The 15,266-nt window shown below is 37.9% G+C and overlaps 1 protein-coding gene across 12 annotated transcripts in view; it reads left to right on the forward strand.

Moving 5' to 3' along the window:
* The window catches only part of MEF2A (myocyte enhancer factor 2A), an 89,504-nt gene that overhangs the window by 24,645 nt on the left and 49,593 nt on the right, over positions 1–15,266 (forward strand). For 11 of the 12 annotated variants that reach the window (XM_062642543.1, XM_062642548.1, XM_062642547.1 and 8 more), the window contains exon 2: positions 10,798–10,991. In XM_062642543.1, the coding sequence (XP_062498527.1) occupies positions 10,938–10,991 (54 nt within the window). In that variant the 5' untranslated portion in view covers positions 10,798–10,937. Of the gene's footprint in view, positions 1–3,507; positions 3,666–10,797; positions 10,992–15,266 lie in introns of those variants that run through there. The other variant, XM_062642544.1, reaches the window with a different exon arrangement.

The raw sequence follows: 15,266 nt of genomic DNA on the forward strand, positions 1-15,266 counted from the left end.
TTTAAGTATATAGACATCCAAATGGAGGGCAGTAATGCCATCCTGGGAGTGTGGGGGGAGAAAGAGGGTTATGGAGTACTTGGATCAATAAGATGTTTTAGGTTGTAAGGAATTTCATTCCAGGCTGCCTTTTAAAGTGGCTGCTGAAATTAGAGAGTTCATGGGAATCGGACTGTTTCTTGGCCGTGGGTACCTAGCACCATCTTCTGAGTTCAGTGGTGTTGTCTGTATTATTCCTGTATTTAATCTTTTTCCAATTCATCACTCCAGACATGTGGCTGACTGGATTCATCTCACTTATATATTATCATTTGCCACCTGTCTGCCTTGTATTCTGAAACGTTTAGATTATAAAGAAGCAGTCTCCATGCATGCATGGAAAGGACCTGCCTTATGATCTGCTGTGGCTCCTCCTCCCCTAGCAATAATGTTTTATTTTACTTAGGTATGAAATGACTATTTGCTTAAAAGGATGCAAGGAAGGGAATAATTCACTGACATGTGGGTTTAATCTGTAAAGTGAAATACAGTGTAACTTTAAAAAGATATTTTTACTTAGAAGTTTGAACTGGTGGTGTGTCTGAATTTTAAGAGACTGAATTTTGAGCAAAGGCTATGACAGCCACAGAAAAAGAGCCTTACCACTACTCTGTTAGAAACATGTAGGCGTCTTTATGGTTTACTGAATGCCTTCCTGAGGCATGCAGGCTGTTGTGAAGCATTATGTTGTCGTGTCTGGTTTATAATTGTTGCACTTCAACAATATGACTGCATGCTGTCATTTAATCAGGCATTGAATAAATTAGCAGGAAGCTTTCTGGATAATTGTTCAGTGATTTAAAGCTTCATATAGATTCTTTGATGTGTTATCTCTTCCATTTGTTCTTGGTTTTCCTGTCCTGTTCCCTTTAAAAGGAGGGGGTGCCTGTATCATGTGGAATCTTCTGGAAGACTGGAATTATGTATTTGGTAAGAAAGCTCAGGAGGGAAGTGGTTGTGGAGACTGCCTGTTTCAGCAGGGGAAAAAACCTCAAGAGCAAATAAACAGACAAAATACCAACAAGCAAACAAAAAGCCCCACAAACGGGAGTTGGGCAAGAAGCTTGGAGCCTGCAGCGTGTGCAGAATGTGAAGAAAGGCCGATATATTGGATCAGTTAAGAAAAAGCTGAACCTTGGGAAGAAGTTTCCCAAATACAAAATGAGAGCACACGGTGCTCTGTGTCACAAAGACACTGTTGACTGAAGCCAAACTTGGGAATAAAGACCCATCTTGCAAGGGCACAATGTGCAAGAAGGTTCTTCGTTTATAATCCTTCTGTATTTTCATTCATCTGCTTACATTTCTCCCCTTGCTAAGACCCTCAAAATCTGGTGGATTTTAGGGTGAAGTCTGGTTTGAGGAAGCTCTCCATAGGACAAGGTACAAGCAGAATCACGCAACAACTATGGCTGCCTTTGTATCCCATTACATTCCTGAAGTCAGCTGTAAATGTTTTTGATTGCTGTAATGTTTGCTCAGTAACATGTGTTGAAGTTGCTGTCATGAGGCTGTTTTTTGCATTACCTCAACAGTTTGTCCTTTGTAGGCAGGATGGACAGTTTCCCTCTTAGTAGAAACTAACAATGAATTAGCAGAAGTTTAATCACTGATACATGAACTTCACAGTGTTGGAAGACTTGCTGCAAGTCACAAAATGGGTTTGCTGAAGCACCAGGCTCACAGGGCTTTTTTACATTAGGCTCAGTGTTAAATAAGATTATCTCATAATTTATGTTCTTCATTTTTTGTTTTTTTCAGGAGAAGAAACTAAAAAACTAAGGCAATGCAATGCCTTTTATATACATGCTTCCTAAGGAAAAATCTGCTATGGTTTCTACTCTTGCCTTGGGAAACTGTGCCAGCTGTACACCAGTCAGTTTTAATACACTGAAAACAGACACTGTTTTACTTAACTGGAGAATTGCTTATTTGGCATTTGCTACAAGGAAGCTGAAGTGCAGCCTGCAAAATTTGAATACAATTTTAAAGAGAGGATTTGGAGGATGAGAGTCATAAATCTCTCAACATTGTCCTCCAGTGTGTGCTGGGTTCTGAATGGTTTTTCTGCCTGCCTTTGTTTCTGCGAATTGTAACCCTCGTGTCAGTATGCTGTTGGAGTTGGCTCAGTTGGCACCTTGTTTGATTTTGAACTGTGTGTAGAATTAGTAGTACACTCGTATTGTTTTATGTTGCTTTCAGGTGTTTATTTTTTTGCTGAATAATCCCACTGTGAAATGTGGTTATGATACATCAGATTTTAACATAGAGGGATATTTTGGTCTAGTTTTTGGTTTATGAATGTTCAGGTTTTTATATGTAGGTTATTTGTTGAGGCTCTAAATTACTGTAAAATTAGCCTGCCCCCCAAAAGCACCTACTAAAAACTTCAGTTCTCCTTAGAAAAGACAATCTACTTAAATCATGTAGTTCTCAGAGGCAAAAAGAAGAGCAGTGCTCCTTATGTCCAAACAGAAATGCCAGGAAGCTGAATTTTTAAGGTTACTTTGACATGTTGTTGCTTACGCTTCAAATGCTGCTCCTGCTGAATTCAGCTTGACGTGGCCATGTTACATCAGAGGAAAGCTTTCAATTTAGTTTTCTATAAAATGATGAAAACAGAGAGTGACCACATATAAAAAAGCACACCAAACCAAACAGGTGCTGCAGCTTGTCTAGAATCTCACAGAAATCTGACCAAATCAATGGTCAAAACAGTTTCAGCTGCTGTAACTGTGTAAGTGTCTTCTGTCCACTTGCAGTCCCTAGTGGAGTTTGCTGCCCTGACCCTGGTTTGCTCTGCTGATTTCCACAAGGATAAATATAGATGTGACAAGCGAGGCAGAGGTATTGTGAGAACTTTGAGATAATGAGGTATACCTTTGCCAAATGCCTGTTACGCAAAATAAGATTATCTGTATTCTCTGATCAAATGATAAACTTATGTTGAGATGGAGAAAGTAATGAGCCAAGATGGCAGTAATTAAAGCTTGCGAGTCACTGCGGTAACTGATGAAATATGGAGACTTCTGGAAATAGATTTCCCATGATAATACTTTTTCTTAAAGCCATGACTTAACTTAGCAGTATGTAGCACGTTCTAAGTGTCATTTAAAGATGCATCAGTGAGCCTGGGGAAGATTGAGGAAGTGTTAAGATGTTGCAAAACCAGAAGAAAGCTCCTTTCTGGTTGGTAAGTATAATAATTGGAAACCAAACAGTCCTGTGTGTGTATTTTGCCTCTTTCATTGTAAGATGAAGAAGAAGATTAAAATGAGCCTTTTAATTGTCCACACAGTAAGGTGTTTGTTGTTTAGTTGATTACCAATGCTTGTGAAGGTGTCTTTTCAGCTGATTCTTATTGAGTCATTAGGCTGTCTTTAAAGAAAGGCAATTACTTTCCCAGCTGAGAACAGTAGCGTGGATTTGGTGATTTTTTTTCTGCAAGATGAATGTAAGAAGTTCATTTCACAAGGTTGTGTTTTGCCTCCTGCTCTTCTGTAGCAGCTGATTGTTGTGGGTGAAATGGTATATAATTTAAAGCCATGTCTAGTAGACATGTTCTTATCAGCATTTTGGAAGGTTCATTCTGGTGGCTCTTTCTTTTGAGACAGAAAGGAGTTTTGGTAAGTAGATATGTGGCTCTGTGCCTTTTTTTTTTTTTGCCATATGGTTGCTAAGTTCTACAGCCATTGCAGATACTTAACAACCCCAAAGCAGATGGTTTTGATCTTGATCATTTAATATCTTTTTTTATGTGTATATTTTAGTTCAGGGAAGAAACCTTATTTCTGTGGGTTAAGTTGCACAGAGGTCTGTAGGTTTAAGTCTGTGTTTAAAGACTTTTAGTTGCACTTTAAGCTTGCAACTGAAAGTTACAAAATGTATAATGAGTTTTAAACTAATTGAATACCTGCAGAGCATCAAATGATGATTACTTTGTAATGGAACAATCAAACCTAAACTTCCATTTAGATTTCTTCATGTACTTTATTAATTTCTAAGAGCTGTAAATGGAAAAAAAGGTTATTTGGGCAAAAGATGTAAAATTGTGATCAGGCTGACATGGCTGTTCTAAAAGCTATGGTTCATTCACTAGGAAATTAATTTTTCTGCTCACAGCTTTTAAATACTGGGTTTTCTTTTGTTAACAGAGCTCAGAATCATCTTTCTTTGTGGCTGTTTTTGTATACCATGGAAAAGTTGCATCTTTCAACAGATTATATGATAAATTAGGAACAAGTTTCTTGAGAAACTCTTCAGAGTGTGTTTTCCAGACTGCTATTCAGTCATGCACTTATTTTCTTAATCTGTTTCTAGATGTCTGGAAACAGAATTCTTGTGGTTACTTATTATTTTAAGTTGTGTTTCTATCTAAAATTGGATTTTAATCCCATATTGAAAGTTTAGTTCTTTTTCTGTGGTCATTTTAGTCCGCTGTTAGCTCATCAGTTTCCAGATCCTGTTTTCCAGCTGTGCTCTAACATGTTTTTGGGAATGCAAGGATAAATTATTGTAGAAAATATCAAGATCAAATATAGGGATGGGAATAATAAAATCGAATTTAATATCACATGAAAATATGTGGTAAAGATGTGGTAAAGATGTGTAATTTTACAGATAGCTTGATAATGGCTCTTTTGCTTCTAGAGGGTATAAAGGCTCAGACTAGGATGATACATATTTTTTTGGACTTGAGCAGGTTTTTTTCTTTTGGCTTTCTGCTCATAGCAGTTTAACAGTGTGACAAATATATGGTATTGAGGTTTGGAATGTGAATGCATCTTAAATAACAAACTAGAGCAGAATTCTTGGCTACTCCTGGTCCTGGACAAGGCCACATCTGTCATCTTTATCTAGGAGTACATGTGCTGTCATAGGTGATGCTGATAGTTCTTGAAATCTGTTTGCTCTGTCGGCTTGAGAAAATCCATCTTTAAAAAGAAGTGCATTCTAGGAGTAGTAAAACTTGTTTTAAAAACGGGCATCTCAGTCTTAGCCCATTTTTTCATGCAGTTTAGATTTTTGTAGTTGCAAGAAAATACAATTACTCAACTTCATCTTACTTGCTGCATGGGAGGGAGTGGCAGAAAGGCCCTTTTGAGCAACAGTATATTTAAATAGGATTTGAAAGGTGCAGTTCTTCAGTAAGACAGTATTTTTTGAGAGTATTTTGATATCTTTTCTAATATGCCTTCAAAAGCTTAGTCTGAAAACCCTTGTAACTTACAAATTAGAGGCTCAGAAATAGTTTTCATTTTAATATGGAGCTGGGGACTGTGTTTAGTTGCATAACTTCACAAATCCACTCTTGGAAGTACGGTTCACTAAAATTGTGTAGTATCAAAGGTGTGTGGTGTTCTTCCCAGCTAAAAGAAACAAGTGTTTTGTGATGCATAAAAAAGAATATCAGTCAAGAATTGTTTATGGCTTCCTGTATTTTTTATGTTGTCCTACTTCTTACAGAAAGTTATTTTGGCTAAGGGTGGTATTATTGTTTTATAACAATGCTTGTGTATCACTTGCTAGCTGAAGACCTTGGAGCTCTGAGGCCAGTCTCACTGTAAGGCTCTACTTGGATGTAGAAGAATAGCTTCCAAATGAAGGATGAAAAAAGGTTTATTTCCTAATATTGTGGTATGACAAGAAGTGAGATAAATGACAGCATGTCTTGTTTGGAAGGGATAGGCTGTGCTATTGTTTTACACTTACATTTGACATTACTTACAACAATGTATTATGACAGGGCTGTAGAAATGTGGCTGAACGAAACACTGTTTTGTTACTGGTTTTGCACGCCTCTGTAAAAACCACAGCAAGAATGTGAGTGTGGTCTCTGTTAAAGGCACACATAAAGGTAGATAGAGTCCCTTTGCTTGAAATCTTAATTTCAAAATCTGTCTTCAAAATGGTAGCAGTGAATTTTGGCGCAGGGTTGGTGGAATGTTCATGTAAAGGAGTCAACACGTGTGGGAATGTATGGGAATCTTTATATTCTGGTCACATCCTTGGTGAGCATGCAAAGTGTTAGTTGAAATTGCCAGTGAGTGCAGTTTGGCTGTGATTTGGTAGCGCATTCTGTGCCCATCAGTTCATGCTGAGGGGCAGAATCTACAGGAGTATCTGCACAAGCTCTTTTAAGACCAGAAAAAGACCTATTAACCTTGATATAGTAAGAGACCATTGTCTGCTATTTAGTAAGCCTTACCTAAGTATTATCAGTGTGAGCTGCATCTGTAGAGATCTGTTTTCATGCAGCTGTGGCTTTTGAGAGTTATCATGCAAATGATCTGACGTCATGACACTCATTTCTTTGTGTGCATTGCAGTAAATGAGCTCTGCTGAGATGGTGACTGTCAAATGTAACCTGTAACCATGATGCTGAAATGGAAGTTCCAAGAAAACAAAGAGGCAGAGGCAAATAAAGGGAAAATAAATGGAAGGGGTGTAATTCTGACAGTTTTTCCTAACCTGTTCTGCCAGAAGGCTTCCAAACCTTGTGGAGTTCTGCACAGATATGATTTCTTTCCACTGAACCCTTGAAAGAATCTTTTTAAATAGGTCAAACACAGTTTCCTTGCTTTAAAGTTCTGTATCTCTCGCTATTATGAAACTGTGAGCAACCTTGACAACAGAGAAGGGAGCAGAGCTCCTGAAAATCTGCAGTCAGGAGGGGGTATTTGTGCATATGGTTCTGTTGGCTTTCAGTATTTAGTGTGTTTTCAAATTGTAGGGGAAGGGAATAAACCCAGAAAATTTGGAATGAAATCTACTTTTATACAGTAATAGTCTTTTACTTGGACAGCTACAAGTATCATTTTTCTTGCTATTATTGCAAGCTGATATTTTCTCTTTGAAGCTCATCATGAAGCACATGTTTTTTTCCCCTTCTTTTCTCTGTTTATTCTTATTGTTTTGTTTAGTATTTGCTGAAATTCTTGTTATAAACAAGAAAAAGAAATACTTTGCTTCTGCATGACCCTCAAGTCATGGAAGGCAGTTTTGGTGGCTGTCATTTGATTCTGTCACTTAAGGAAGTAGAATGGTACCTTCATCAAGGTTACTCCACTTTAGTTCCACATTTAGTTTCAGAAGTAAATATGCATTGATCTTCACGTATCAGTTTTCCTTTATTTGGGCCAAAGTTTGTTGATTATCTAAATGAAATGACTTTGTGACTTAAGACTTAAGTATGTTCGCAATGCAACTGTGATTTGGCAAAATTAAAACTGTTACTTCTGTGTTGGATGAAACCGTATAGTGGATGCTGTCTTTTATCTTACATGGTTTTGTTGCTAGTCAGGATGGAAAGTAAAACAGCAGCTCTGACACGATCAAGGATTAGAAAATGGAAAAGTCATTGTTCCCATGAGAGATGTAACATGCATTTGTCATTGGTAGTAACTTCCCATTTGGATGTTCTGAGCACGCATGAAAAGTGGCTTTTTACTGCACAATTTACTCTGATTTTGCAGTTAGTGTCAGGATCCTTTCTGCCCTAAGCTCATGCCAAACTTATGTTTCAGTTCTTAGCTTTGAATATCATCCTGTACGTGACTTCAAAATGAAAGGGATGCTGTATTTCAGAGCTGGGCTGCCTTTGGCAAATATGTTCCAAAGCCAGGTTTCTGGTGTCCATAGCAACGTGTGGGTGAGGGAGGAGAGGCTGGACCTAAACGGGGACAGACATGCAAGTAGGGATTTGGAATCTGCTAAGTGAGAAAAGAGCTTGAGGTTGAAGAAAGTAGAGAGAGGCAAGAAGAGAGATGAGAGACAGCAGTGGGCTGATTAAAGAGGGTGAAGCAGAGATTGTAGATGGGAAATGGGTTGATGCATTTATGCCTAATAGAGCATGCTAGTTGTTCAAGACCTGAAATAACACCCTGAAACTGTAACAAAATGTTGGTGAAAATTACAGTCAGTTTCCCCATTTCCCTTTGTGCGATGGTACATGAAGCAGGTAATAGTGTTTCTCTGCTATTGTTTCTTCCATTAGCTCATGGAAAACATTTGTGCATTTCTCATTTTGTATCCTTAAGTATATATATTGCATAATTTCAAGTCATATTTCTCTTACTCTCTGCCTTGTTCTCCCATGAGATCTTATTTTATTCACTGCATAGACTTGCTTTTGAATGTGTACTGCAGAAGGTGGAAGAGCTGAGTGTATGTGATAGGACTGTATGAAAGTGTGCGGTCCCACACAGGGCTTTTAAAGTTGTGTTCTGGAGCATAGGGCTATTTCCTTGGGAAAATTTTGAGAAGTAGTAAAGTTGCCCAGGTCTATGTCTAATGCTGTCAAACATCATATTTTATTGTGCCTCTGTATAAATTTATGGCAGATTATAATAAAATTTTATATACCTCATATCCTGTATACTATACACACTGCCTGTCCTTCTGTTTCAGGAAGGACAGGGGTAACTGCAAAGGGTGGAGAGGATGGGCCAGCTGGCCAGAGAATGGCTTTTGTGTAAGAAGTGCTTGATCAGAGTAGGATTATTTGGTTTTGAGTAAAGGTGACTCAAGGAAGATACAACATAGGCATCAAAATCAGGGCTGACGTGACGGGTGAAGGTGACTGTTTACTGCCTTGTATAATTAAAAATCTAGATACCAAATAGAGTTATAAGGGTCAGGCTTAAATGGAATGATGTCTCTTCTACTCTGATGCATAACCAAGCCGTGGAACTCCTCGCTTCCTGGTGTTAAAAATTTAACACAAATTCAAAAGTAATACCGATGGACATTTGATGAACAGCTTTAAGTCTTAAGATTCCAAATATGACTCCAGAAGTTTCTGATTCAAAAGTCACTGAATATCTGGAGAAAATGGCTTATAAATGTTACAGTTTTTATATATAGCTAATATAGCTTTTAAGTGTTACATGTGTATTCTATTCCCATGTCCTTCCTTTACCATCCAGGTGATACTCGGCCATAGCCATAGGTAAGATGCTGGACCAGATGGATTTTTGGTGTCACATGTGGTGGCTGTTACCATGTACTAGTTGGTTACCGTGGTGTTTGCTTTTAAAAAGCAGAGAAAGGAGTCTGGTAATTCTGTGGTCAGAGAACTGACTGAACAATATATGGTATATTTAAAAGATAAAACCATGCATGAATGAGAAAACCCCCCAAATTTTAATAGCAGTTTTATAGAGACCCTTTTATTAGGTACGTCCAAGGGATGCAACCAGAATTTTGCAGAACTAAATGTAATGTGTAGGAGCTGAGGCTTTTTTCTCCTGAGTGGGGCAGCTGATGTTTTATGAATTGAAATTTAGAGTGCAGTGAATATTCTTGGTGGTTGTGGGTGGTGGCATTGTTTGTTGTGACCAGTGGACATCACATAGACTTAGTGTTGATTTGATCTTAAATTCCATGGGATACTATCTCTAAATACGTTGGGGAATTTTACAGTGTTTTACCAAAGCAGTCCCTTGTTGATAGCAGGTAAATATAAAATGACATCCCGTCATTTTGTGATGCTCTTCCACCTCTTTTTTGCCTCCCAAGCTGTGTTAGAACATCGTGGTTATTTCCTCAGTGGGAATTGAATGTATTGTGAAGTGCAGCCTGTGACTAATCTGCCTCTTGCTGTCTCTACTCATTAACTGGCTGATGGTGATGTGGTTGCACCACTTTCTACACATGGCCTCAAGGATATGGCATTGTGACACCCATAGTAAAATATGCAAGGCTTGATTTCAAAAGACATTTCGGGTTGGAAAGTTAGAGAGGTTATAAGCTAATATTGTGGCTGGTTTTGCCCTTTTATTTTAATGAATATTGGGTGGTAATAGAGTAAGGTGTACCTTTTTCATGTTTATACACTGATACACAGTTGATGCTCTAGAGGCAATTTATTTCAATTTGTCCTCCAGTTTTGTTGAATTAATGTTGTCTTACAGTTCAAGAAGTGTGTTTGGATTATGTCTTAGCAATTCTTTTTTTTACTGAAAGTGCATTTAAAGTTGGTTAAATACTGGTGTTTTACATGTTAGTTTGGTGCCTTAGTACCAGATAAATATTATGATGGCACACTGGCTTTTCAAGTTGCATGCACCTTTATCTTTCTAAACAATATAAGGACATGAAACAAGTGCTGGAATGGTAGTTGGTTATTGACAAATGTGTGAATTGCAGGTTACTGAAGAGAGAGTAACTGCGTGAATGTCTTAAGTACTCATTGGTGTATTGGTAGCTGTGCAACAGGACTGCTGCGAAAAGATTTCCTGTGGTCTTAATCCTTTTAAAATAACAATACTCCTTCTTCTCCCTCCTGTTTCTGAATGAAACTCCAAATATTGTCTTTCAAAATCAGATGTAATTTAGTTTAGGAACAGAAACTTGATGTTCTCATGCCTTTCTTTTGTTATCATGATGATCATTTTACACGAGAAAGGGGACCGGCAATGTGGTTTCTCTGTAAGGTTTCCAAAACTTTGTGGGTGAATTTTTGAAACCTTGAGTAACTCAAAGCCTGAAGCTTAGAGGGGTGAGCACCACCCACTTGGCAAAAAATTTTTACGGCATCCAGTTGCAAGTGTATGAAATTATAATTTTCAATCTGTAGTTTATAGGTAGAATCTAGCAAAATAGTTGGAATTGATTTAATTGGAACAAAGTGTGTAGTGTAACATTTGACTAGTGAAAATACTTGGTTCTTGGCTGAAATTACGCATGCATCTGGTTTATGGACAGACAAGTGTTATGTGGTGTAAATTAATTTTTTATTTTTATTTTCTTTTTTAGGCACTTATAAGAAGAAATAAGAACGTTTTCTCGAGCTGAAGACAGTAAAAGAAAACTGTATCATGTGTTAGAATACTGAAGAGTGACATTTGGATTAGTATATTTCTGGATTGCAAAGCAAAAGAAAGAAGAGGCCAAAAATGGGGAGAAAGAAAATACAGATCACCAGAATAATGGATGAACGGAACAGGCAGGTGAGAAACAAGGAGTTTATGAGCGAGTTCAGTATAATCCTAAAAATGAATGGAAACTTTGAATACATTCCTCCTAGTGCTCTTCTAAAGGCAAGCTTTGTCTTCATGTACCTACAGATGGCATTACCAGAATACAAATAAGAAATGTCTTAATTGTTTTACTGCTGCTTGAGGGGAAATTTGTTATTTATAACTCATATCAATTACTACTTTAAATTCACTGTAAATCTGCTGTTGCTATTTAAATAGTACCCTGGTCTGTACTTCCTTTAGACTGGAGGATTGTGTTGAAACAGACGCCTTGCTTGATCTGATAATGGTTTGTATAGTCATGAGTTTTGTTAACATGGTTCTGTTTAAAAGCATTGTTTTATACCTCTTGTAAGAGCTGTTTGCTATAACAGCCTTGAAGAATTGTCAGTCAAAAGGGTAGGGTATTCCAGTGTGTGCTGTTTTAGGGAAAGCCACTTATTTAGCTGCTCTTGCCCCGATAAAGAGGTGTCCTTGAACTTGGAAAAGTACCAAAGGTCGATGACTCTATAGAAGGAGAGTTTCCTCTTGACTTCTAAATTGCTGCATGAAATAGGAAGTAAAATTTTAATTGAATATTGAAAATGCACAGTGAGGAATCTGGAAGCTACCATTTGTAAGGAAAGTATTGGAGAATGACTTGGGACTCTAGGAATAGTCATTGTGGTTCAGACCAAAGGTGCTGCTAAGCGGTATCTTTTATCCAGTAATGGTCATAAGCACGTAAGTGTAGGATGGAGACACACATGTTACACTAATATTCTTCCAGCTTCTAACTATTCTTAGCTCAGGGATTTCCTGAGCTGGATGTGGTTTCCATATATTTAGCAACCGTTAATGGATATTTTTATTTTTGTTTTCCCCACCTCCTGCCAGTGAAGTTGTTCGGTTATCCCTGGAGCCCTTACAAAGCTGCAGCATTTATAGCATCTTTTGGCTAGGCTTTCCTATGGGCCTGTTACCTGTTGCTTCAAGAAGCACCTTTACATTTAGACTTTGTCATAGTTCTGCTAGTTATTCAGCTCTTGTATGGGAGAGACAGCAGTCACTCCCTATCTAGGCTTTCCATTGCTTGTTACTTTGTGGACCTCTGCAATGTTTCCTTATTTTTCTTTTAAACTAACTTCTTTCAGGCTGAAGCACCCTAAAACTTAGTTCTTTAAAAACAGAATTGATTGCACACCTTTGACCATTCTCTCTGCTTTCCCCTAATCCTTCTCAAATATCACTATGTTACTTTTGGTGGCAAGGAGACCCATAACAGTGCAGTGTTTGAGTTGCATGCAAAACATGGACTGAGTGGTTTACTGATGTTTGTTCTCTGTTCCCTTCCTAGTATTTGATTTACTTTTTTAGTTTTGTCTGAGCACCAACTTGATGTTGGGGTAGGGTCAGAATTCCATGAGACTGCCTTGCTGGTGACACAATCAGCTCAGAGCCCATTGCTTTGTTAGTGACATCAGGATTGTTTTTCTGCCTGTATCACTTTAAAAGCAATGTAAACTCTCAGAAGACTATATATAGCAAGAAAAGTATTATTGGAGTTTGGGAGAAAGCCAAGTATTGTGTTTTAACAGCTTTAATCACACAGCGACTGTATGTTTGATGTAGATAAATGTCTTAAGTACATGTAGTAAAAGTAGATGAGTTAATAACTTCAGTTCCTTCAGGTCTTGTTCTAGAAACTCAGACATGAGGAGATGGAAATTGATCCCTCTCCCCCTTTTTTTAACTTGGAGTAACTTGGACAAATTTTTGTTCTGCTTGAAATAGAAAAACTCTAACACTGTAACCTGGCTTTGGTGTGGTGGACTTGAGGGAGAGTTTTTCTTTTTGTGGATCTCCATCTCATTGTTCAGGCTACATCAGTAGAGAAGAGGAAAATTAATGCATTTGTATCAAATTTTAGCCCACTTATACCATTGCTATGACTGAAGCAAAATATGGGAATTAAATTTGAAGTTTTGCTTCTGGCTGTTCTTTGCTAGGACATTTTTGGGTTTTTTAGTGACTAGGAAAAGCCTTTAAGCTCTAATGGAACTAGGCTTGTGTCCTGGGTTCAGCTGCAGCAGTTCTTTTTCTCCTTAGCTGAACCCAGGACAGCTTGCCTTACCCTTTTTCTGTGGAAACTCAGAGATGATTACATACTGCATCTTGGCTTTAAAAGGTTTTAAAGAGATTAAATAGCTTAAATAGCTTTTGTTAGTGGAGCCATATTTCTTCTGTATAGAGGCGTTTATGGTGTTCTTTAACCCCACTGGCGTCCTGTGATTTTGGTAGCTGGTCTGTAGAGTTTTAATATACTAAAATGCCCTGATGCACTTAGTGTTAATTTACTTTGACCTTTTTTTTTCATTGACCCATGTAAGGAGGACATGTAGGGTTTGTTTTGCCAGAACAAAAGTGTAGTTCAGTTGTGTTCTGTCACTTTTTCTATGGCATACATAGCTGGTTAGTAGGTCACTCATGAACATGCATGTGATGTCCTTTTTCGATGTTTAACGTAAGGTGTTTATTTGTTTGAAAGCATAAGAATAGAATAGAGGTTTGCCTGTGGAGCAAGTTCATATGACTTACGTGGGAAGAAAAACTATTGTTTTATCAGAGGCATCTTATTTCTGACGGGATTGCATGCGACTCAAAACAGAATATATAGACCGTTACTCGGGGGGATTGCGATTGTCCCGAGACTGTCATTGTACTATTAATTAAGCAGTCTTATGTGCTTGAGTGAGCAGTAGGGCATTTATCTTCATTAAGCTGAAGAGAATAAACTGCAGTCTTGTTGCCTTTGCTCTCTCCTCCTCACCCATTTTTTGCTAAGCAGTGTTGTACTGGTGCTGAGGAAGCAGTTGGCCTGTAATAAAGATAACATCTTTTTTGTTTTTACTGTGATCTTAAATGGCACATTAAATGGCAAAAAGAAAAGAGAAATTTGCAGAAATATTTCTGCTTTCTGAGTTCTTAAATGAAAACTGAGTTTATAATAATCTATGGCTGTTAAAGTAAGGCTTGGACTCCAGAGGTAGTGGGGTTTGTGCTGAGCACTGTCCAAACACCAAGTGAGAAATTGATGCTGGCTGAGTATCTCACAAGTAAGAAAATCTCTCAAATAATATAGCCTTACAAGAGGCAAGAATGATTACTTTTCAGGGTCATATGGAACTACTGCCTTCAGTCTTTTTAGTGTCTTCTTAAAGTAATAACAGCACACACCCATCTTGTTTATGATGCCTTTTTTCCTGACAAATGGTAGTACCTGTCTGTACCTGTTCATACTCAGGTAATAATCTCTTACATGTCTTGTAATTTAAGTATATCAGAGCAACAACAACGGTGGTTTAAAAAAAACAGTGTTTCCCAAATCCGCAGAGGAGTCCAGGGAAAGTCATTCTTAATGTCCCATCCAAGAAAGGATAAACACCAGTGTTGTGGAAATAGGCACGTGTAAAGTGACAGAACTGCCAGGAGACTTCTTTTAAAAAGCAGCTGTATTGTGTTATAGGTGAATAGTAAAAGTTCCACCTGCATTTGGGAAAAGCACAGCCCAGTAAAACCTACATTTGTACTTTGTCAATTTGTTGAATTGATAACTGAAAATAAAACTCTTAACAGAAGTTGCATTAAGGTAAAATCTGTCAGATTTTGTGGCATCTTGTCTCACTAATGTATTGTAATGGTTAAACAATAAGTAAGTGAAAAGATCTGCTTACCCTAGTTGAGCCTTAATGTGTTACAGCACTTTACATAAAATTGTTTGAGGTAGTGCTCTATCTTAATGGAGCTTCTCACCAGACATGCTTTAAAAGGGTTGAATAAAAAAGTTACGGGAAGTACTTACCTTTCGTCTGAACATGGATTATTCAAGCATCACAAAAGCCTCTGTGATTAGTGGTCTTTAAACCCTAAGTCTCTAAGTTAGAAACACTGCACAGGAACTTAAATTAAACTGTGGTTATCATAATAAGCCCAGCATTCCATGTTCTCATCTTTCTGGGTCTTCTGTTCATTATCTCTGTTCCTGCTGTGGCTAAGTGTTAACAGTCCAGGGTTTCAAAAAGTGCAGGGACACTGGTATTTTGGGGGCAGGGGGCACATGTTTTTGATGGATGTGGATGCAGTTTTATGGCCAGAGGGGAATCTCAAGTCCACAGTACCTTTGCCGACACCTGTGGTAGAAGAGTAAAGTATGCATATATTGTTTTAATAGTACAGTCATTATCAGCATGCTGTTGTTAAAAGTAT

This window comes from Pezoporus occidentalis, unplaced genomic scaffold (genome assembly GCF_034315485.1).
Source record: "Pezoporus occidentalis ecotype Australia unplaced genomic scaffold, CSIRO_AGI_Poc_V1 ctg72, whole genome shotgun sequence".
Classification (NCBI taxonomy): domain Eukaryota; kingdom Metazoa; phylum Chordata; class Aves; order Psittaciformes; family Psittacidae; genus Pezoporus; species Pezoporus occidentalis.